A 25,527-nucleotide genomic window follows, 5' to 3' on the forward strand; every position below is an offset into this window, starting at 1 on the left:
AATCTACTTTGTCTACCCTCCACTTCTTCCATGGTTCCCATCGTGACGATGCCAAACCCATCTCCAGCGGTGACTTCACTATCTTCGACCATTGGAAGAGATGGAAGAACAAAGGGAAGAAGATGGAGTCGAGGGAAGAAGATGGAGTTGCAGGAACGATGGGACAATCTTGGGCAACATACTTAAAATCGGGTCGGTTATTTTTTTGTTAAAACGGGTCACAAGATGGGTTATTTTCACTTAAAACTTTACATTATAATCTGAGCCGTTTATTAAGAATACGACACGTGTCAATGTGTGGTGCCGCAATGCTGTGCACAGTAGAGGATTTTTCCCCAAATTATTGCCTGTTATTGATTTAAGGTCAAAAAACTTATTCCGCTAATTTTTGGACAAGTCATTTAAAATTCAAATGTAAATTGCGAACACAATACAAATGTATATTCTTTTATGAAAACGGTAATGATACTTGACCATTAAAGAGCATCTTAACTTAGTACACCTTTTACTAAAAGAGGTCATGCATTCAAGTCTCATTGTGATAGTTACCATCTCTTATTATAAATAACTACTAATTTCCCAAAAAAACAAACAAAATGATTAAAAAAAAGCCTTAAACCTGCATGATATTGATACCTAATTTTTTATTTTTTTTATAGAAACCTTGTTACCTAGTTTCTTATTTATGCGATTTTAGTGTTCAGGTCTCTCTGTCTCTCCTCTGCTGCCGGGTCAGTGAGTCAGTCAGTGAGTCAGGTCAGATCTCCATTATTTGATATTTCCAAACCGTACGTATGTTGGTGTACGTATCGATCTGTCATTGATACTGTATCTGACAGATTACGATTTTTGGTTTGACCATCATAATGATATACAATACAACACCACAAATTATGCAAAACTCCCCCTATGTACGATCAGATTTTCGCCACGTGTTTCTAATGCTAGTCGTTAAAATGGCAGAGATATGTACACTTAGTTTATTATTATTTTTTATTTATTTTAAATACACTTTTGACCCACATAAAACGGGTTTCTATTTTTCTCTAACTTAGGAATCTCTCGCACGTGATGAGTATAAGGGTTTAGAATCGATTTTGAGCATAGGTTGTGATTTTGTAAATTCATAAACAAGATTATTAGAATGTAAGATAAAAACTTTATATTTATACGTATTCCCCCCCCCCCCTTTTTAATCAATCCCCACCGTTGGATCTTACTATAACAAGTGGCGAATTCTTTTCCATTGACTTTTAACAGGGTAAAATGGTCCCATGATTCTTCTTGTTTTTTTAGATAATGAGGGCGAAACTGTCTGATGCAGCAGCAGCAGCATGTGTAGCTGATCCATTGAAGTTTCAATTGGTTTGTTTGGTCTGGCTTGGCTTGGCTGAAACTGCATGGGCTTTATGTGGTACTAGAACAATTTGTAGTGGTTTACCATAAACAGAACAGAACAATTTGCAGTGAACCATTTGGTTTCGATCCGGTTCATTTCGACTTTGTTTTTTCATTCTAATAACGAATTTGGTTTCAGGTTTGTTTGTAGATCAGTTCAGAGAGAATTCAGTTTCTGAAACACATAACCAAACAAACTAAACCAAACAGGGTTTGGTTTTATTGGGATGAACCAGTCTCATTTAGTTTACAATTTGCGTGTGCCGCCAAGGCGCCAACACCACCCAACACCACATTTGAAAAAGAGGGTAAAACGGGAAAAGAGGGAGAAAAGTAACAAGAAGAAAAACAAAAGAAAGAAAGAAGAGGGGACAGGTGTGAGCAAGGGGAGAGGAGTGAGAAATACAACTACCCACAATAAAATCACCCTTCTGGGCTCTGCTTTCAATCTGAGTCTCTTCTCCTGATGAGACTGAAAAGCCAAAACTTTGAACGAGGGAGAGACTGAGACAGGGAAGGAAGAGAGACGAATGCGTGTTCAGAAGATTGTATAATCAAACTTAAAATCTCACTCTTTTTCAAGTCTTCATTTCTTTACTTCTTTTCTTGTGTGAATAATGAAGTAATGAACAGAGCCCTCAACCTCTTCTTCTCAAGAAGAAGATGGCTCACCACCACCACCACCAACAACAACAACAAGAACAACTACCAAGCTTAGAATCCAACCCTCTATTCGACTCTCTCTACTGCGAAGAAGAGCGTTGGGAGGAAGTAGATGGGGTAGCAGTGGAACAGTTAAACGGTGATGCTGAGAACAGTTCTCGTCTTCTTCCTGTTCTGTTATTGGAACAAGAACTTTTCTGGGAAGACGATGAGCTCGTCTCTCTTTTCTCCAAAGAACAACAGGCTCATCTCAGCATCGACCCAGCTCTGTCTTCTGCTCGTCGAGAAGTGGTGGAGTGGATGCTGAGGGTCATCGCCCATTACGCCTTCTGCCCTCTCACTGCCGTTCTCGCAGTCAACTACATCGATAGGTTCCTCTCCAGCTTCCATTTCCAGAGAGACAAGCCTTGGATGGCTCAGCTCGCCGCCGTCGCTTGCCTCTCCCTGGCCGCCAAAGTGGAGGAAACCCAAGTGCCTCTGCTGTTGGACCTGCAAGTACGCAATTCCAACTCCCCAGTTCAACAATGTCTTAAAGCTCGTTTTTTTCTTCTTCTTTTTGTTTTCAATATCTGAGATTTAACAGTAACCGCGTACCTGGGTTTTGATCCATCCCTTCTGATCAGGTGGAAGAATCGAAGTATGTGTTTGAGGCCAAAACGATTCAGAGGATGGAGCTTCTGGTGCTCTCCACGCTCCAGTGGAAGATGAATCCGGTGACCCCACTTTCGTTCTTGGACCACATAATAAGGAGGCTTGGTTTGAAGAACCACCTCCATTGGCAGTTCCTCCGCCGATGCGAGTGTCTCCTGCTCTCCGTCCTCGCGGGTAAGCGTCCAAAATGACAAGATCTCTCTTTTAGATAAACAGTTAGAAGAAATCAGGATCAATGGTAAGATTCTGCTTTTTATCTGTTTTCTTATTCTCTGCTCTTGGGTTTTCATCTAGATTCGAGGTTTGTTCGCTATCTCCCATCTGTATTGGCTGCTGCGACAATGCTGCACGTTATCGATCAGGTTGAGCCCGATAATCCGATCGAATACCAGAACCAGCTCATGGGTGTCCTCAAGATCAGAAAGGTGTGTAGAATTCCTTCTCTGCTCTAGTATTTTACATGATTAGTTAATGAAAACGGAACAGGGGCTGCCATTAATGCTTCCCTGATCCAAATTATGTTCTTTTTTTCAATTCACAGGAAGAAGTGAATGATTGCTATGAACTCATCGTGGAGTTGAACTCGGGCAACCGTCGTTTTGGCGGCCAGAAACGTAAGTATGAATCGATCCCAGGTAGCCCAAATGGCGTCATTGATGTGAACTTCAGCAGCGACAGCTCTAACGATTCGTGGGCTGTGGCATCATCGGTTACTTCGTCGCCGGAAGCTTTGATGAAAAGGAGAAGGGCACCAGATGCGAGTGCCTACGCTTAGAGAAGAATCTTCTCTCGTTTGAGTCTCCAATTTTATTAGCGTTTATCACTCTGCGTAATCTCCTATCACCAGTATCAGCAAACTCGTCCATGTTGTCATGAAAACATTCTCTCTTCATAAGTATTTATATTTCAAGTTAAATTGCAGGTCATCTCTGCAGTTCCATCCAGAAAAAACCAAAATCCCAGTTCGAAGAAAGCGTATCTGAATTTGTGTGTGATTGAAAAACAGAGATGGCTGGCATTGTAGTAATCACCAGCAAAAGAAAAGAAACATCAATGAGGACTATTTGCTCGTATTAATTATCATGGAATTTCCTACCCAGCCTTTCTCCATGGACCTACTACTACATCTGTTGATTATCCGGTTTAGCTTTATCTATACTTGTTTGGAATGCCCGTCTCATCAACTTGATCGATATAGATGTGGAGTTGACATATAAAGGTATCAATGGAGCTATTCAAGGATCATGATACAGATTTTTCTTCTGGGTCTGATCTGATGTATCAGGTATCGTCTTTGATCCGACTAGATAGATAGAGAGATGAGAGAAAATCCAGTGGAAAGAAAAGGGGATTTTTCAGGTTTTGTTTGCATGTGAAGGGTGGAACCCAAGTTGTCGGCCAGTGGGGTTTATTGAGTTTGGGTTCATTAGGGGGTTTGACCTCCATGAGAGATCTCCCTCGAATCCTTATAATTTATTTTCTTTGGTGCTTTGCTGGGAAATGGCCATAGCCAACCAGGCCTCCACCGCCACCTCTGCCACTGCTACCCCTTACAGTTTTCATTTCAAATCCTCAATTTTCCAGTTTTCAGCCTAGAGATTTAGAGATTTGTTCCTGTTTACCTTTTGAGAAAACAATAAATTTATGATCATTGAAACGCACTAAATCTTACTTAGAACAAACTTGCTATTCTTAATAATACTAATTAGATCTAATCAGGCATACATAAATCACATCTCATCTTTTCCTAATCCCCGAGTCTTGTGAGTGAGGAATAATTAATATACGTTGATAATATACTTTAATGAGAGAGACAACACTAACTTAGAACTTAATTAATCTAGCTTTAAATATGAATAAACTTTACGAATTTGGGTAATATATCCTTAGTTATTGACTATTCCTAAAGACTAGATCTTCTCTCTCTCTCACGCGTGGAAATCCAAAATTATATATTCTGTTCTTCATTAAAGCGCCTAGATTAAATATGGGTTTCCCACCTCCGCCAGCCCAAAGGTGTATGGATATATCATCTTAATTTTTAATTTGATGGGTTGTTGATTGGTGTTCTTGGTTTAATTTCTTTCAGAGTGTTATAATCTGATTAAATATTTTAGACATAGATTTATAAATATTACTAAATTCATATGGGGATTAGAGATTGAGCTAATGTATTTTCTTAAGCTTCCATGAAGTGGAATAATCGATTATCAAATATAAAAAATAAAAATAAAAATAAAAATGAAGGGTTACCATAAACTACAAATGGTAGATGGATTCCTTAACCCAAGATTCATATCTGCAGGCCATTGCTCCATGTGTACTGTAATGTCTTTGGTATTTTAAGTTTGAAGACTTCGTTAAATGTGTTGCAGACTTGCAGTATGCTAGGATTAGTATCTCAAGAAACTTGTTTCTTCTTCGAAACAAGAGAATACAGATAGGCTATTGTGTGTGTGTGCGTGCGTGCATGCATGTGTGGGGAGCTGAATGTGATTTAGAACCCAAGAAGACATAATTAACAAACAATCAAATTATAAAAGAAACTGGTACAGCAGGGAAGCAGACCAAGCAAAGTAGGTTAGAGACGAGAGAGAGAAGAAAATAGGGTTACCACCAAACATACAAAAAGGCAAAAGGCTAAAGGTAGGGAATTTTGAAAATGGGAGACAAAATCTTTTGATTTTGTGGGGGATGGTGTCTCCTTTTCCTTCCTTGTTTGCTTTTAGTTTCTTTTACTTTGCTGGCCTTCCTTGGTTATTTATTAGCCAAGTCTTCCTGTTTTTAAATTAATGAGGCTACGCATGGAATGGATGGATTCACGATACCTGTCAGCTTAACAGTAGGAGAAGCAGCACGGCATCAACATTAATATATAAAATTGGGAAGGTGGAGTGATGATGATGTGCTTCCCATTTCTCCATTAAAGTTTTCTGCTTCATGTTTTCTGCTGTTTGAATATTTGAGTAATGAAGTTGTTTTTATAACCAGAAGAAGCAACTGCTACTATCTTTATCTCATTTCAGGGTCTTCTCTGCAGAGTCCTAAAGTTTGAAAGATCTAATGTAGAGTCCCCACCCAATAATTGTGGAATAATATGATGGGCTCACTGCTCTAACTCTCTTTTGACTCGGTCCTCAACCGACACTTAACTCACCATAATATTATTGTTATGCTGCTAAACAATCTCTCCAATTCCAGTCTTTCCCCTCCTCCCCCTTAGTTCCTCCACTGCAAATCATGTCCAAGTCCTTCTTGTTTAATATTAACTTAATGTTCTTCTCATGGAAACAAGTTTTCTTTTTCTCATTTTGCACCCTTCCAAACATAGACCCTCTCCCTCCCTTTCCTGATACAATTTCCTCTCATAAACTCATACAGCTGTAAAGGCTTTAAAGAAAACAAAAGATATCACTCTCTCTCTTTCCCTCTTTTCTCTTTCTTCCTGGGTCGGTGGGCTCAGCAGACATTGCTGGGGAGAGAGAGAGAGAGAGAGAGAGAGAGAGAGAATGCTCTGCTGCTGCCTATGAGTGTGATTAGTCCCCTGGCCCTGGCGATGGTTTTTATGTAATGACAGAAGCAGGTTCCCTTTTTAGTTCCACATCCACACATAATCCACCTTCCTTTCATTTTTTTTGTTTTGTTATTTTACTCTTATGGGGTTCTGCCACCTAAGCTCTTGAGAGGTAGTTTAACCTTTTGACCCCTTGGGTCCTTAACCCCTTACACAAATATGTTAAAAAACAGATCACAGTCAATTAGAATTTGCAACTCTATCATTTCCAATTTCCACTCCCTCTTTCTTTTATTATTACTGGAGAACAGACTTAATTTATTGAAATGTATTGAACATAAAAGTCTCTGATTTACAGAGATCAAAGGTTTAAGATTGAGAACAAGTCAGTTAGCCTCAGAAGAACAAGCCTTCTCCATTTTGATCTTCCACAGCATGGGGTTCCTTTTCACAGCATGGGCTATATAGTAAGCATATATGAAAGAGGGGTGCTAGTTTGATATGATATGAGGAATGAGGTATGCCTATGACCCAAATGTGTTTCCCTCTTGGCTGATGTCCTCACTCGTCACATGGGTCTAATTATTGATTCACTTTCTTTTTCTATATAAAGTTTTTCACATTGCCAAAGTGGAAAATTCTTCTTTATCTTGACAATCTCTCTCCTTTTTTCTTGGTTAGATGTTGAAACCTTAACCATCTTTTCCAAGTTCCTCTATTGATGAAAGTGACACTGTGCTCCCATTGGTGCAACCTTCCCACTCTATTATGAGTTTGGCTATGAACCATGGTTGAAATGAATTTTTACCATCATGTGGTGTGTAAAAAGTTGTGTTGTGTGCATTTGTGTTTGAATTTCGTTTCATATTAGATGTGTAACAGTAAGTATATTTATTATTTTAGTATTTCACAGTCGATAGTCTATTTTGGGTTTTTGGATTTACAACTATACAACTATAGAAAAAGAAAATGTGATAATGATAAAGAAGTAAGTATCTGTTTTTAGGACAATGGTCATTTTGTTCCTCCTATGTTTAGGCACAAATGTCAATTCCTCATAATCTTCTCTATCCCAAAATTTCCCAATAATAAATGAACTAAATAAAACTACTTCTGTTTTAGGGCAAACTTTTTACAAATAGCTGAACTGGGTGATAAGTCACAAGATTTATATAATGGGTTTGGAAACCCATGAAGGTATATATACTTTGCTCAATATAACCTAGTTGGCATAAGAAGACGAGCTGATGACCTAACAGGTAAACCAACCATGTCTTGTGGGCCTTACTATTTTCCAATTCAAAGTGTTACCCTTACTGGACTCACGAGGCTCATATCAATGTAATTAAACTTGAATTGTGGTTTCTCTTCTCTGCAAAAAAAATCATGAAGTGAAAACATTCTGAAACCTTGCACTTGGGTAGCATTTGCCCACCTTAGGCATGAATCTCATAATTGTGATAAGGATGCAGCTGTGCCCATTATTCATAGCTGTAGCACACAACACAAACCATCCAAGATAATAGGATAGGTGATTTAAAATCCCTTGGCCAAAACATTGAAACCCATCGGCTCCATATATGATTTACTGCGAAAATGTTAGGAGCTACCAACCATTGTCACGAGAAGCTAAATCAGTACAGCTCCGTCGTCTTTCTAAGTTTCAATGGAGGCAAGACAACATTTGGGTTGTACCCCATCTGTGGTCCTACTTTCACACAAATCATCACAACTGTTCGATTGGCCCACCATCGATTTGGGACCGGAATGAAGTCCTTCGGATGCAATTGAACCTCAGAAACGAACCGATTTCTCTGAATCATCATCTCCTGAGTTGTACCCATTGTCCCCAACCTTGTTTTATTGTATTAGCGTGGAAAACAGGGTTGGGTACTTGGGTATTACAGGTTGTGATTAGTAATCACTTCTCATTGAAGGAGGTCTGGTCGAGTAGATGGACATTTAATGCACATAATATATTTGTGTTTTGTCCCAGGAACTGAAAGGGCTCCCTAGTGGGTATTGACTAGTGGGTTCCGTAGGCTGAAAGAGAGACTCTCTTGAAATCCGGTGTGGTCCTCCTTAGAAGGGGTAGTAGAAGAAAAGATCCCTTATTGCAATTTTACTTATTTTGGATTTAGCTAATGAGCAATGAGCCCCTGCAAGAAGAAGCTTTTAGCCCTCAAGCGTTGCTGTAAATGGTCAGAGGAAAAGGACAGCTATGGAGGTTTTGGTGTCTCCTGGCTTCTCTTGGACAATAGACACCTCTCCCTACTTATTTTGGAGCCAACGGTTTTAGCTAATGAGCAATGAGCTCCTGCAAGAAGAAGCTTTTAGGCCTCAGGGGTTGCTGTAAATGGTCAGAGGAAAAGGACAGCTATGGAGGATTTGGTGTCTCCTGGCTTCTCTTGGGACAATAGACCCTCTGCCTGTGTGCTGTGTGTTCATTTGTCTCTCTTGCACCATTTACTCCTGCGCCTGTGATCTGGGGTCTCTTTTTCACTTTGTCAGAGACCTTGATAGGCCAACCCACTTCTAGTACTGTCACGCTTGTAAAGAGATGGGAGTTTTTGGTAATTGGCTGTGTTGTGTGCATAAAGCTCCACAAATTCCGTCCTTGTTTCCTAGGGGAGAGAGACCACAATCATTTAATTACCACACAACAATTTGTTCATCGTTTCCGAAGTATAGCATTCTCAACTACTGACTCAAAAAGAACAGCCCTGCATATGTGTACTTTGTTCAAGGTGGAAACAAATCCTAAGAAGGAAGACCCTTCTAATTAGTAATAAATATCCCCGATCAGGGATTTTTTTCTTCTTCCTGGGTAGAGGATCATGTATTCAAGCGATGGAATTTTTTTTTATTGCACTGGCAATTGATTATCCGAAGATAAAAGAAAATTTAGTCAAACAGGCACACCAGCTGCACCTGCAGTTGATAGAAGCTAATAGAGCAGCAACAATGCATTACTAGGGGCAATTCAAATTGGACTATCTATGAGTCATCTATGTGTACCATGCCACACGAAATTTGGTGCAACTTGGATACTGTCTTAGACTTGCTACCCAAACCATATCAACAGGCTTGGTAGTAATTTTAGATGGGAAATTGGCTGTGGATGAAACATGGATGATGATTATATAAGAAAGGGTGGTTACACGGAAGCACAAAGGGGTAACTGGAGGCCTGGTGGACCGAAGAGGACAGGCCATTTATCTCAAAATGGAGAATCTAGTAACCAGACTTTTGGCCCTCTGGGTTGTTCTTTAACATCCAAAATGCAGTAGAGGAAACTTTTTCTGGTTGTGTGTTTGTTTCTTCAGCATGAATCGCCACTCGAAAAACATATAGGCTTTTACAGATGCCAAGTTTCTATCACCAACTAACCAGAAATGTCTGTAATTCTATTGAAGCCAACCCTATATAAAAATTGGATACTAGATATCAACTGAAAGTATCTACCTGGCATTGGAGCGTAAATTTTGGCTGATACAACCAATCTGTATTGGCATAATGGCATTGTCCTACACTAATATTTACATGTACAAAGACATCTGAACCAAACTAACTGAGCTGTTACAGTGAAGCAATAGGCATATATATGTTGATGGAAAGGAACAACAAAAAATGACTCCACTACTCAAGGGAGTAGCTCAGTTGGCAAGGAACCAGGGACCAAGAAAATATATGTACTAATAATTAAAAAAATTATGGTTCTGTAGAATTTTGTAATATATGGAACATAGCACAAGCTTCTACACCCCCATGAAGCCATCTGAAGCTAACTATATTACTCTTTGATGTTCAGCAACATTGCAACTCTAACCTTTCCTTTACATCTAGCTACTGGTCTTTACTGGGACAGCAGACTCATTAGAGGAAATACACTTACAACGGAAAGTCTAAAAGTGAACCATGAATACCGTATGGGTTGAGATTAAGGTGTTCTGTTCAAAAAGAAGATTAAGGTCTTGTTAAGTGAAACAATGATCAAATGCAAGCTGGTTGAGTAATAGTAGGATGAATTGATGGAAACTTTCAGGGGAAGCACTAACAGAGCATAATAGGTTAAGTTCATTGAGTTGCTTTGTTCACATATGGTGAAGATACATGACTGTTTTAGAGAGAAGTGACATGGTGTAAAAGGAAAAGAAATTTCAAAAGAAAGTAAGGATGGTTAAATCCTCATGGGAACACATACAGATTCACAGAAAATATCAAGATGACGGATAATGCAAAGGATCTCCATAGCTAGCTTCAAATCATCAGGATTGGTTTTACAAATAAAAAACAAAGTGATATTTTGTACCGTTGAAAAGTGCAACCACTGCAACCATGTTCCAGTTTAAAGAAAACAACTAATATACATACATAAATACATATACATTGCAAGAAATTACAACTTGATGAGAATGCATCTTACTGAAGATCCCATAGCACCAAGTAACCATAAAAATTACAGATGCACATCTGGCTTGATTTCATTCAGCTTTAGGCCTCCAACAAGAATGATTTCCTGAAGTATTTCAGCAGTATCATCAGTATATAAGATTTAAGCAATAATATCCACTGGCTTTAATTTGAGAAACAAGATAGACTCTCATAGACTAATCTACACGGTGAATGCTCAGAGTGCAGTCAGTTGACGGTTTGTGAGGGTCTGGAAAACATATCTGCAAAAAGGAATTTCCCCAAAAGTTGTGAAAGATCAAGACCAAAATTTGCAACTGGGATGCAATATGAATTTTATAGGAGAACTTTGCGGAACAGCTTCACCAAAGCTTCAAATTAAAGAGTTTTGGGGGGGGGGGGGGGGGTGAATAAGCTATTGTTGAGATTTGCACCAATTAGGGACATGTCGCCTTGGTGCACAAGTTTTGGAGCCACAGCCTGGAGTTCCCTTTCTGAATACTTTTTATTTTGCTTTTGTATCTATTTTGGTTACGTTTTATTTTCCTTATTGTTTGGTTGACAAGTAATCTCCCTAGGATAGTTTCATTTTTAGTAGATTTGGGAGATTCTATGTAATATGTAAATTTCTTTTTGCTGTAACTCAATTTAGATTTACATTATAAATAAAGTACGAGGGCAGAGCCAGAATATACATACAAGCTCTCTCCCTCTTCTCTTCTCCTTCTTCTTCAGTCTTCTTCTATTCTTCTTCTTTCATGATTTTCTTTCAGTCCCTAGGCTGATTACAGGTGCTGAAATTCTAAGATGGTATCAGAGCAAGTTTAATCAGCCTTGGGACTACTTCTCTTGCAATATTCTTTTTCTTTCTACTTGGTGCGCAGCCACCCCTTGCTGCATTAATGAAAATTTTGATCCTTCTTCAAATAAAAGCATGAAGTGATCTTCTTTCTGCTACAATTGAAGACCCTAGAGGAGCTACCAAGTTACCTATTATTACCACTGCACAACCTATCTACTGAATATGACTGATCTGAAAAAAAAGAGACACGATTAACTGTTCTTTACTCTCACAACTGTGAAGGATTCTGCACTGATGTTTCTTCAGATAAATTGGTCTATTTCTAGTTTAACAATAACTGCAACCTGCCTGTGTTCTTTTCTCTTGGCTCCCTGGGTTACGATATTCATTGGATTACTTGCTTAAAGATCTGTTTGGATGCCCGATTTCTGTCCTATTATTGCCTCTGCTGCTCTAGATGGATAATATCCTATTTACTGGATTCGACCTCAGCCCCTTACTCTTTTGGTAAATAGAGGTTTGAATTAGGTCTTATTTTCTGCTGCCCATTGTTAGCTAACAACCAAAATCGGCTGCAAGGTATTATCTTCTGGTAAATAAAAAAGATATTATTTGGACTTCTGTTCGATCCACTTATATTGCTGCAGTCCCTGTTTCATTGAGTCTTTATGCTTTGAGAATTTTTTTTTTTGTAAATACCGTATTGCTTCCCTATTGCTGCTATTGTTTTTTTCGAGTGATACAACTCCTTGGAAAATTTTATTTACATAGCATTGCTGTCCTATTTACCTGAATCGACTGCAGCCCCGTTTCTTTGCTTCTTTGTCTACTAGAATCGACTTCAATGGAATAATTCTTCTGGTAGATGGAATATTATATTACTGATCATTAGTTTTGCAATAATTTTCTCCGAGTAAGTTTGCTACTTTTTGGATCTTTGGGACATACTATTGATTATCGACTCTTCCTCTGATATTAGTTGGTGCTTCCTTACTACAAAGTGGTTTAATATTGTCATGTTATGAGTATTATTTTTGCTACTGCCTCTTCTGAGTTGATGCTGGTAGTTCAAACTTTTCTACTGTAATGATTGGAAGTTCTTGCACCCATATTCATCGAGTAACATGGTTCCTTCAAGTGTAGTTCCTCATTATAGACTTTATTTTTTGTCATTATTTATCCACGTGAGGGGGAGATTGGAGCCCTAGTCTATATCTAGTCAAGTCTTTTGAAGAGTATTATTTGTGGAGATTTTTATCCTAAGATGGTATTCTACAACAACACCTACTACCTACTTGGTTTGTAGTAACCTATACTACCTTTACCTACCTATTGTATTACCTTACCTACTTGGTCCGCAGTAACCTTTAATGCCTTTTATCTACCTACTTGGACCACAGTAACCAATACTGCCTTTTACCTATCCATACCTTTGCCTTCTTGCAAGAGGTTATGTGTGGCCATTGGAGCTACAATTTTTGTTTATTAGTGTGGAGATTCCTCCCTACAATTGGCATTATTTGGATAAGTGCCTTTACTGTTACTATACTTATGGATCGCCGATTGTTTTCATTATTGGATGGTTCATTCGACTTGAAGAATTAAAGATTTTTTTAAGATGATGTTGACTATGTCCTGGGTGAAGTTCTATCGGTATTTATCAGCATCTACTATTGCTACTTGTGTTTAAGATGATAGCGCTTTAATATATGTCCTGTTATTTCAATACTAGTGCTGCCTTTCAAGTTTATTCTTATTTGTCCAAGTTGGATCTTTCTTTGTGTATATTTTAGCTTGAGGGAGAGTGTTGACATTTGCGCAAGTTATGGAGATGTTGCCTTAGTGTGCAAGTCTTGGAGTTGCTACCTTGGTGCACAAGTTTTGGAGTTGCAGCCTAGAGTTTCCTTTTTGGATACTTTCTATTTTCCTTTTGTTTCTATTTTGGTTACTTTCTAAGTTTCTATTTTTCTTATTGCTTGGTTGACAAGTAATCTCCTTAGGATAATTTTCTTTTAGTAGGTTTAGGAAATTCTATGCAATATATAATTTTCTTTTTGCTATAATTCAGTTTATGTTACATTATAAATAAAGTACCAGGCAAAGCCAAAATATACATACAAGCTCTCTCCCTCTTCTCTTCTTCTCCTTCTTCTTCTTCTTCAGTCTTCTTCTATTCTTCTTCTTTCTTAATTTCCTTTCAGTCCCTATGCTAATTACAGGTGCTGAAATTCTAAAAGCTATATCTTGTCATACAAATCTACAATATTTTATCATAAAGAGTTCTTCATGACCAATTTCTTTTGAACCACCTGAGAAAAACCACGGATGGTGAAGACAAACTATCAGCATTATCTTATAGAATAAAGGGATCTTTTCAAGAACACCTTTCCAGTTGTCAAATAAATTATAATATCAATTTTTTGCCTTTCTGGAATTGCATACAGTTTTTTCAATAAGGTTCCAAGTGTTATTGCTTACGTGCACTTGAAAATTGTGAATGACCCATCTTCCCAGAAATCGATAATAATTATTCAATTGTGAAAATGGGTTCCACGAAAATTTTCTAGGACCAAATTCTAGATACCATATACAATTGACGATGACCTAACAATATGCTGCTTTCACATTATTTTGCGAATTGTGTTATACCCCATTCTTGAACTTATGGGAGTAGAACAAAGAGCAATAAAAAGGTGTAAAGCTCTAAATACACTTAACAAAGGTGTCATTCAGACACTCCCCAGAATACATGATGAAATTTATTGGATTTAAATGGCGCACTTGGCTTTGAACTGGGAAAGAGACTCATTGTGACCAAAAACTTGCAAGAGCAGTAAAAGTCCAGAACGAATAGGAAAGACTATGCACAGTCATAAAGAAATACAATAAGAGTTTATACGGAGATAATGCAGAAAAGACATCAAACTGTTCGATTGACGTAAGGCGGAGAAGTAATGTGACAAAAGCAATTGGTGATGCGCATTAGACCAACAGTTGGAATCCAGTCTATATCTTACCATCTTTTTGCATTAGCTATTGGTGAATTTACAATTCCTAAAACATGAAACAGATAACCTCTGCCTCGAAGATGATCACTTAGCTTTGAACTGGGGAAGAGACTCATTGTGATCAACAACTTGCAAGAGTGGTAAAAGTCCAGAACAAAAAGGAAACTCAATGCATGGCCTCAATTGAGTTTCATAAAGAAATACAATAAGACTTTATAGGGAGATAATGTAAAAAAGATATCAAACTGTTCCATTGATGTAAGATGGAGCAGTAATGTGACAAAAGCAATTGGACATTAGACCAATGGTTGGAATCCAGTCTACACCTCACCATCTTTTTTTTTTTTTTTTTTTTTGGGATGAATAAATAATTATATTAAAAGAACGGAAACAAGGTCTTTAAGAGGAAGACAGAAAAGAAGAGTTGAGACCCTAGGAGACAACAATGAATCTGTTCCTTTGGTTATCATCAACAGGGGGATGGGGAGAAGTTAACAGCCTAAAGGAAACACAAAAATAGATGGCATTCCAAATCATGTCAATAGAGCGAGATTTGGACGTCCATCTCCTGAGATTATGCTCCCACCAAATGTGGTGAATAGAGGCGCAGAAAAAAGCTTACCAATCCAATGACAAATGGAAGAGCCTGAAAAGTTTTTCACAATCCAAGACCAGTCACGCACAAACCCATAGGAGCGTCTCGAACGGGGCCAAATCGAAGCAAGGGCTTTTCTCCAGATAGATCTAGAGAAAGGGCAAGAGAAGAAGAGGTGTTCAGGGTTTTCCACGTCATTCCAACAAAGGATGCAGTTGGGATTGACAAGGATATGGAAACTAATGAGGAATGATTGGGTGACGAGGGATGGAGCCTTTAAACCAGACCAAGGAAACCCAAGGGGGTTTGGGGTTATGGGCAGTTGGGCACTAAGGTGATTCCAGGCAGAGATGGTGGAAAAGGTTTTGGTGGGGGAAGGGAGCTAAACAGTGAGGTAATGGACAGAGCTAGCGAGAGGGGGAAGAGAATCCAAAACCTGTGTGAGAAGGGGGAGGGGAGTGGGGTTCTAGGAGCCATCAGTGATGAAAGCAGACAACGGGGTGTCTTTGGGGATCCAAGACCATAAACAGTTTGGGGACCAAAGTGTGTATAGATAATGCCCATCGGATGCCACGGGTCAAGTCAAAAGGAGGTGGAAGAGCCAGAGGAGATGATGGTAGAAATAACAGTGAGAGCTAGGGGACGAAGGGAGAGGAGTTTCCTCTAAACCCACAAAGGATTGAAGGGCAAAGGAGAAGTCCAGAAGGAGTCAGAGTGGAGAAGGTGAGAATGAACCCAATTAACCCAAATGGAATCTTGTTTAGAGGCAATTTTCCAAATGAGTTTGAGAAGACAGGCAAAATTAACATCAGAAATCCTACGGATGCCAAGGCCTCCCTCAGAGGTTGGGCGGCAAATGGTCGACCAACGGACAGGATGGATGAAACGGGTGGCCTCCCTCCCTTTCCAAAGGAAGGCGTAGAATAAGGATTCCATATCATGGATGGTAGACTTAGGAATGGAGAAGATCCCACACCAGTAGAGATAGGAGGATTGAAGCATAGAGCGAATGAGGACTACTCTACTGGAAAAGGACAGAAGCTTACCCTCCCTCACCATCTTTTTGCATTAGCTATTGGTGAATTTACCATTCCTAAAAAAGGAACAAATAATCTTTGCCTCAAAGATGATAAATTTTGATTCAGTACGCAAACACAAGCATTAACATTTGTATGGCTTTTCCATCCAAGGATTGCAAGGATTCCACCTTTCTTAATTTACTTTGCTGATGGGATAACTTGGAGACAGATGAGGTTAAATAAAAAAAAAAGGAACTAAGACTATCTGCAGGGCAACTTGAGAAAATACTGACCATGGACAATTAAGAAACATGTCAGTAGAATAATCATAAGTTGGCATTGAGATAAATGAGCAACAAGATTGAAAAAATAAATAAAATAGAGAGAAAGACATCAAGAAGGAACCAGAACAAGTATATGGATAAGGGAGAGCCAACTGAGTTCAAACTCGGGTAGTAGAAGCTAATTGTTACGTGGAACTAATTTATTTCTCACAAAAAATTGGGCAGTGGAACCAATTGCCACTTGTTTTTCTTCATTTTTAAATGAGCACCTGCTAATGTATTCACCAGTAACCTTGACATGATAGCAAATTCTAACTTGACAAAAATCTACAGTATTTATGTGCTGAGAATGCTGACATGGACAAATAGAATAATCATATGGTGTGAGTTGATCAAGTTACAACAGGATGAATTGATAGAAGCTTCACAGGAAGAATCAATAGCTCATATTAACAGGGCGAATTGATTGATTTGCTTTGGTCATATATGTGGAAAGCTACAAAACAGGGAAAAGCTGCAAAACTAAATAAATAAATAAATAAAAAACCAGACACATGAGTCATGACCCACAATTCTGACGGGAATAATTGACAAACACAGATATTGATCTTGATTTTTGTAATTTATCCACATAGCTAATTGTGAATATTATTAAGACAAGGTTTTTGTTGAGCCTACCTGAGGACATTGATTTGTCTTTTGGTCTGCCATGTCATTTTGATATATTTATTTAACTTCAACACCAATTAAGGTTCATTTTATAATTATTATCTTTACAAATATAAATACAATATGTGGTATTGTACAAAGTCCAAAAGTGAAAAAAGTTGAAACGATGTTAGGCTGCAGGTCCAGTTTTAAGAGAGAAAAAAAACGATGTGGTCTTATGCCAACCAATGCAGTCAGCTCAATTAAAAAAGAAAATCTTGATAAATATTCTGCTAAATTGAACTTACCAGAAACCATCACTTGATGAGAATGCATCTTATTGGCGATCCCTCAGCACCGCGTAACCTTAAAGGTAAGCAATGCACAGAATATATTCCAGGATTGATGTCATCCAACTTTAAGGCTTCAACAAGAATGATTTCCTGAAGCATTTCAGCAGAATGATCAGCTGCAAGACTTGTCATTAACTAACAATATCCATTGAAGTATACTGTAATGAGGTGATTCTATTTAATATATATAGAAGTTCCAGCAGAAATGCCAGCTTTATTATGGGGAGGATGGAGGATGAAGGGAGAAGAAAAGACAAGAAAGATGAGTAGTATATGAGAGTTAGGAGAATATAACTTCCTCAAAGAACAAAATGACAAGTATTCATCCCCCCAACAACACCCCCCCCCCTCAAAAAAAAAAAAAAGAGTAATGACAACTGGTAAAGGTCTCTGGTGCAGGAAGTTAAGCTTTTGTGAGGGTTAGAAGAGTATTATCATCTGATGTAAAAATTTTCATTGCGAAAGATTAAGGCTAGATATTCACGATAAGGAAGCCATACGAACAACACTTAATTCTCGGCTTTTTGAGTAAAAGATTATACTAGAGACGAAACCAAGCGACTCTTAGCAGCCCATTTGTCTTCAAAGTACTGAATAGACTCACTATGGTCAACAACTTAGAGAAATGGTAAAATAATGAAAAGAAAATTCTGTCATTAGCCTCTATTAAATTAAATAATGTGTGCAATCAGAGTTTTAAGGAAGGGTAATATAATATGAGTATCAAGATGCAGGGATGTAAACTGGAGCAGGAGCATGTCAAGTAGGTGGTGATCCAAGTAACACAGTAGTTGGAGTCAAATGCACATCTTACAACCTATTTTCTTAGCTATGGCTGAATTCTCCATTCATTAAACATTGAACCTCAGAATCTATATTGCTTATACAATGAAAAACTTTGATAACCAAATAGAAAACTGAAAGCATGAAATTTGAATGGATTTTCCATTCAGGAGAACGTATGCCCATGGTTTAGGTTCTAAGGACCTTGGGCTTCTTATTTTTCTTGGGTTTATTTGATGTAATAGGTCCAACATAAAAGCTCATAAAACGCAGCTAAGTTGGTCCATGGGATTATTAGTTTAGTAGAATGTTCAAACTTTTGAGATACTTAAATTGTTAGATACAGTTTTGGTTTGAGTTTATTTACTTCATTAAATGAATTAGAGTGGTTAGCTGCCCTTCTATGAGTCAAATAAGGAGTTTTCAAGGGTCTTTATACATGTAATACATTCCCCCCTCAATTAGAATAATCTGAGTAAAGAATATAAATGTCTTTCTAAGAGTTTCAGTGTTGTTCAAAACACAAACAGGATTGGTATCTCAGACCTGATTTTTTTGATCCTCTTCCCTCCCCTAACATCAGTCTGATTTCTTCATTTTACAATGTAGTTGGTTTATTTTTGTTTATTTGTTTATTTATTTTTAACAGATCTGATCGTAGATTTTATTGCTGGACTTGCTTACATTTGAGAACAATAATCTAGATTTTCGAATTGTATCGTAAAGATTCTATACAATTCTGAAGTAGTTCAGACAAGTGTCTTTAAGACAACTTGAGAAAATATTGGATAAGAAATATGTTAGACAATGAAGAAACCTGTCAGCAGAATAGGCAAACAGTAATGTAACAAGTTGGATGGGGGCATGAGACTACAGAAAACAAAAGAAAGAGAAAAAATCATACTGATGGAATCACGGCAGGTGTCTACATAAGAGAGAGCCAACCAGTTCTGAGCTTGTGCAATGGAAGCTAGTCGTTATACCGATCTTATCCATTTCCCACACAACTTTCTTCTGGTCATCATCAAACCAGTCAGGGCGGCTGGGGGCCCAAAGGCCTGGGGGAGGGGGGAAGGTGTGGTAGCAATGGAGGTCCGATCTTATCCATTTCCAAACTACACCTACAAGTGAATCTAGTCTTCACTTGCTTGTTCTATTTTCAAATGAGCAACCCACTAATGCATTGACCACTAACCACGATCAATGCCCTTTTTTTAGTTGGGGAGGGGAAATTCTAAGCTAAAACCATTAATTTATATATCCAAATGTTTTCTCAACCTTCTTCTCACCAGAGCACATCAAGAACCCTAATAGAAAAGTACCTGATACATAGAATACATAGGAAAACTTCTATATTTAGAATCATTTGCATCAATGCATTGTAAACCAAAATAGGACGCAATTGATCCTGCTGTAAGAAGCCAATAGACAGCCTCACTAGCATTCCAGCTTCCTTCATCACTATTCATGATACAACTCAACATTTCCATTACTTATAATATTTTGACACATAATATTTTATGTCAATTCCCACATGCAGTGCTTTTGTTATAGTCCCCCCGCCCCTTCCAACAATAAATTGGCAGATATTATATGGGTCCACTTCAGGTACAAAGTATCTAATGAAAATTAGTGCAAGACTAGGAAAAACAAATTACGTTAGGTTAATGAAATAACTCTAAAATTTGAATTTTTAAAAAGAGGAGATGGAGCAGAGATTATCATTTGACATTTGGGAAAGAAAAAAATTAAATGAAAACATCTGATTACAAAGGAAGTTTAATAGAAAATTTCAGTAGAGAGGGGTTCCATACCCTGCTTTCTAGAAAGGCATAATGGGCAGAAACTAAATTGTCAAAGTTAGCAGCCGATAGGTAATCAACTCCTACATGTCACAACAAAGAAAAACATGAACCATGTGATTTTACGCCCCCCAAAAAAAAAGAAAAAAAAAAGAGAGAAAAAGACAGCAAAAACATAATATGATAACTCAATAGGGAAATTACACTGAGTTCCAGCACCGAATAACAAGAGAAAAAAAAAACCTCAAAACTGTAGCATTGTACTGTCTCAAATTAGGCTTGTCCTGGATTCATACAGATCTGGACAATCAGATAGCGATCTTCAAAGTCATAATCTAGGGGGTTGGTTGTTTTGCTTCCATGATGCTTCCCATTGTAATTGAATGTTCAACAATTTCATTAACATTTCCCTGATTTAGAGAATTCTACAGCCTAGCTGATATTCTCAGACTCACTGGGCTGTGCCTTTTTCTCTTGCTTTCATCTATCTTTCAGTTTTTTCATGTCATATTTCATTGTTCATTTTTCATTCTTCTTCTTTCCCTCTTCGTTCTTCTTCCCAATATCTTGTTTTAGTCGGGATTCAGGTGGACAACCCCACTAACTTGGAGTAAGGTGGACTCTGTTGTTGTGGTGGATTTAAAAAATCTTCCACTCCCACAAGGACCAAAATAATCATCTAACCATAACTTAAATTGGAGAATAAGATTAAAAATAAATAAATAAATAAAGTGACAAAAAACAGCATTGTTTTGGGAAGTGGGGATGTTATTTAGCTATCCAATGAATTATCTCATTTATTATCACCAAAACCATAAATTTAATGATATTGGAAAATAAATTAATAACATGATAATGAAAGCAGAAACTTATTATTATTTTTTTCCCTGGGGGGGGGGTTTATATGACAATTAATTATCTCATTGTTCCCCCCCCCCCCCCCCCCCCCCAATTTCCTGACCAAGTATTCAGTATAGTGTAGCAACACCATTTCATGCTAAGCACCACCATTAGATAAGCAAAGCATCTACATGCAACCCCATAGCAATATGTAACATGCACGGTCAGGCAATCAAATTTTTAGTAAACACAAATGACATTATATGCAAAGAAAATAAAAACTGAGGAACCTTTCATTTGATGGTTCCTGCAAATGCCCTAAATCACTAAAAAATAATCACTACTTATTTGTATCTTACCCACAAGCTTGATATCAGTATTTTCTACTAGCCATTTGGCACCATCCTCTGTGAATCCAGCATAGCTTCCATCAAATTCTTTCTGCCACATAAGTCGCCTGAAATTTGGGTGGATTAAACTTTTATTGGTTAGATTTTTTTCTTTTTCAATTTAAAATGTGAAAAAAAAAAAAAAAAAGAAGAAGAACAATTCAGCATAGAAGATACCGAATATTCTGAAATAAACTGACTTGTAGAGTAATCTATTACTTGAGCACACATTTATGTATCACAATAACAATCAGAAGTATTCATTCCAGAAGCTGCATATTTTAAGTTATTCTTTAGGTTGGAAAGTGGATATTCTATTCTTTTACAGTTTAAAGGTGCATATTCAATTGGGCATCTAATGTTATATACAACATTACTTATTTGGCAAGGCCAACCTGTAGGGAAACCCTTGCAGAGCAGAGATTAGAAAACCTTCTACAAGGTAACAAACCTATGCAAGTAAATAAGAAGGTCAAAACAAGATCCAGAATATAATGAAATCCCAAAAGACTAAATCATTAAATTGAATTTTGAAGTCTCAATGTTTGTCATTTGTATAGGACTATTTGCAAGACAGCAATAAAGTACGACAGGGTCTAAGTGTGCCATACCAGCTTCAAGGCAGCAGTATAAACAAGATAGCAATATCCAGTAATTGACACCAAAGAATTCATTAAAGATGAAATAATGTACCTTTTTCTTGGAAACATGAAATAGAAGTTTTGTCACTGGAGCCCAACACATTCAATACATATACCAATAACTAAATGTAGATTATGAAAACCTAACTTACCATTTCACTCTAAGATAATGTACCAAACAGTAATGAACAACAAATTTGTGAAAGAAGGAAATAGACTCACACAAACACTAGAGGCAGTCACTGTACATACACAGTAACACAATATAGGGATGATCCCATTCATAAAAGTGAGCATGGAATTCATGAGTAGATCAATTTGAATAATCCAACAGAAAAAGAAAGCATATCAACACACAGCCACCCCCTTGTCCGCTTTCATCTCAAATGGCACCTGGAACCCAGCTCTCCTCCCCATTCTCACACAGGTTTATGAATCTCCCCCCCCCCCTCTCGTTCCATTTGTGACTTTACTGTTTGACTCACATCCCCCACCAAAACCTTCTCCACCTCCTCAGCTTGTAATCTCCTCCGAACCCACAACCCTAAGCCCCCCTGCCCCTCCTTGGTTTGGTTTAAATGCTACATCCACCGTCACTCACTTACCCTTTTGAGGGCCCTTAACTAAGCTCTCCCCACCCAATCCTTCCTTGTTGGCCGCCACATCCTCACATACCCCAACTGCATCCTCTGTTGGATAGGTTTGGAGGACCTTGAACACCTTTTCTTTTCTTTTCTTGCCCTTTCTCCAGATCTATCTGAGGAAAAGCTTTGGCTTCCATTTGGCCCCATTCGAAGCGTTCCTTCGGGTTTACTCATGATTGGTCTTGGATTTTAAGAACTTTTCAGGTACTTTCATTTGCGATCGGATTGGTAAGCTAGTGTATTGTGCCTCTATCTATCACCTTTGATGGGAGCTCAATCGTCAAAGATGAACCTCCAAATCCCACTCTATAGACAGGATTTGGAATGCCATCTATTTTGATGTATCTTCTAGACTATTAGCTACCCCCCATCCCCCGGTTGATGATACCCCAAGGAACAGGCTTATTGTTGTTTCCTGGGGCCTTAGTTTTTCTTTTCGGTCTTCTGCTTAAAGACCTTATTCTCTTTTTTCCTCTTCGCTTCCTGTAATTATTTATTCATCCAAAAAAAAAAAAAAAACACAGCCACCATTGTCGCGAAGGCAGTGTTTCAAGTACTGCCTATTTATGGAAACCTATGCTTGCATAAATGTATAATGCTATGTATATCTATTAGGTTTGCATAAGACTACAAGTTAAGCTAAAAACGAAAAAGTCAGACACTAACTAAAACAGGCTGCATGGATACTGTCCTCTCATTACTCATTGCTGAAAAACATGAGATGCCCAGCCATGCAAGTGCCTAGACACCTGAATGAACAGTGATGAGTAAACATAAAGTTGACAAAGAGAGACCAGTTCAAAATATTCACCCATGCTGACATGCATAATACGCATTTTAGCATTACTACAGAATATCATATTTTCGGAAAGGAAAGTAGTGAAATAAGTGATAGCAGGCATTTGCAACTGCTCATATATCTAGAGATAGGCCTTTTCCTGATGGGGCTCTAACGTGCACCTTGGTAGACGTTATGTAATAGGAGTACTTTAGTCTAATGTTCAGTCTGTAACATCTCAAGTTGTACTTCATATTTTCTTTTTCTTCTCTATATACCTCCCCAGGAAGCTACTTTTAATTCCTTTGTATTTTCCAGTAATGATATAGGCACACACTCTTACCCCATCTATTTGCACTCCTCCAACTCTTCTCCTTCTTCCACCTTGAGATTGTCTCACTCTCTCAACCTTTCTTCTCTTTGTGTTGCTGATCCTACCTGTTTCTAACTAATCAGCTTCTTGCTTGTTGTTCAAGTGGTGTCTCCAAGCAAGCTAACAGCTACGAGAGGTAGGTCTCATTCGCAATGATCAAATGTCAGCAGGAACAGGTTGAGAAGGATAGAATCACAATTGTCTCCTGTCTTACTCTACAACATTTTCTGTCTAACAAAGCTTCACTATCTATTCCTCCTAGAAATAAGCACCTTTTACAGTCTAAAATAACACATGCTGCATAAACAGAGAACATCCCTTGGTCCAAATTAACCAGTGAGAGAAATTCATTTCTACCATAAACAAGACATAATGACATTAAACTATATACATCAAATTATAGGACAGTTAAATGTAACACTATTACCAAAGAGTAATTTGCAATGGCAAAAGGAACATTAAGATTTTGGACAAACTTTATCACGAGATACCTGTGAGTGTTTGATGTTCTGAACAGAACACGCCGAACTCCTTTAGGAATATTTAAGGATTCCATAACATCCGCTGTGAATAGGTGGAAACTATGTCAAGTACAAGTATGAGGGCTGAATGCAATTCAGTATCATTGAAGTAAATGGTAAACATGATCGGTATTCGACTTTACCAAAATCCTAGCCCCATAAAATAAAAAGCCAAGACATAAATAATGCCTGCATGCTACTATATTTCAATCCTCTATGCCGTACTGGCATGTCCTTGATCTTTATAAATGCGGACATATCCAACTCTTAAACAGTACCAGACCTCTCCATGTAAACTATACTAAATTATTCTGGCGAGTGCCATGCTGACTAAAATAAGTAGTTTTGAAATGATACATGTGCCAGTAATGAAATGAAGAAGTTCATCTGAAATGGAACTCACCAGTTATGTTCTTATCCCTCGGAACATCGACTAACAGTGCAGGACCTGTCGAAACCAATAGACAATGAGTAAACAGTAGCCATCGGCTATCAGAAACATGAAACAAATAGTTGCAAAAGTAAAACGGAAGTACTTTCATGAAACAGTTCTCTACGACAATCGAAGGAACGGATTATGAGCAGCAGACAGAGCAGTGAAGAGAGGAATGCAAGGAAATAACGGAAAATATACCGTTGAGGACGCCGAGGTCGAGGGAGTCGATATCGAAACCAGCATCGAAGTAGTGGTCGAAGAAGTGGCCGGGAGCATCGACGTGTGTGCCGGTGTGTGTAGTTATCTTCATCTCGGACAAATTGTAGAGGGAACCGTTCTTGGTGCTGTAAGAAAGCCAAAGGAACTGGCCAATACCTTCGGACGATTCAAAAGAGGGCATATCCTCCCTGAGAGTATGAGTGATGTCAAAGATCCTTCCCTCGTCGTGAACCTCCCTACGAGGAGCCACAAGTTCCTGCTCCTTCACTCCTACCTTGCAAGAACCATCTCCGTAGCCCAACGGGTAAGCGTCGCTGGGGTCTGAAGACTCGGCCAAGAATTGGATAGAAAGCGTCAGAAGACAGAAGTAGAGGAGCAGAAGCGAGGAAGCTTTCATCGTCTTCATCTTCTCGGTCGCCTTGGTTGAGGAGCAGCGACACAGCGTCGAAGTGGGCTTTGTAAACTGGTTCGCGGTGAGCCGTGCTTTATCTTGCTTTCGCTGGCTTAGAATCCCGAATTTTGATGTCTCTCGAATATTAAAAAATCTTTAGATTCTTACATTGACCTGAAACATGCTGGGCTTCTTACCCAAAAGAAAGAAGAGAAAAAAATTTGCTGGGCGATTTCATAATAGCTAAGATAGCGAAGGAGGATACTCATGAGTCATGAGTCATGACCAGATTTCTGATACTTTGACAGTGTGTGATATTGTAAAGGAATCGCAGAGCCAACAAAATTAATTTGGATATGGCT

The 25,527-nt window shown here is 38.3% G+C and overlaps 2 protein-coding genes across 3 annotated transcripts; one reads left to right on the plus strand and one right to left on the minus strand.

Annotated features, from left to right (window-relative positions):
• The first annotated feature begins 1,776 nt into the window (after window positions 1-1,776).
• On the plus strand, window positions 1,777-4,731 carry LOC149017133 (cyclin-D3-1-like). The gene is made up of 4 exons (XM_089151459.1): window positions 1,777-2,556; window positions 2,685-2,886; window positions 3,007-3,137; window positions 3,254-4,731. The coding sequence occupies exons 1-4, from the start codon at window positions 2,062-2,064 to the stop codon at window positions 3,485-3,487; spliced, it is 1,062 nt and encodes a 353-aa protein (XP_089007585.1). The 5' UTR covers window positions 1,777-2,061; the 3' UTR covers window positions 3,488-4,731.
• A 5,728-nt stretch (window positions 4,732-10,459) lies between these two features.
• On the minus strand, window positions 10,460-25,428 carry LOC149017134 (cyclase-like protein 2). Of its 2 annotated transcripts, none has more exons than XM_089151464.1 (7): window positions 24,754-25,428; window positions 24,523-24,567; window positions 24,090-24,162; window positions 21,133-21,230; window positions 19,946-20,016; window positions 17,304-17,438; window positions 10,460-10,745 (listed from the first exon to the last, which is right to left on the minus strand). In XM_089151464.1, exons 1-6 carry the CDS (start codon window positions 25,178-25,180, stop codon window positions 17,313-17,315), a joined length of 840 nt encoding a protein of 279 aa, XP_089007590.1. In that variant the 5' UTR covers window positions 25,181-25,428; the 3' UTR covers window positions 10,460-10,745; window positions 17,304-17,312. The 2 variants fall into 2 exon arrangements, with proteins under 2 accessions (XP_089007590.1, XP_089007589.1); XM_089151463.1 differs by having other exon boundaries at window positions 10,460-10,902.
• Between the last annotated feature and the right edge of the window lie 99 nt (window positions 25,429-25,527).

Source organism: Hakea prostrata, chromosome 4 (assembly GCF_041222555.1).
Source record: "Hakea prostrata isolate BN-2017 chromosome 4, UWA_Hpros_2, whole genome shotgun sequence".
NCBI lineage: Eukaryota > Viridiplantae > Streptophyta > Magnoliopsida > Proteales > Proteaceae > Hakea > Hakea prostrata.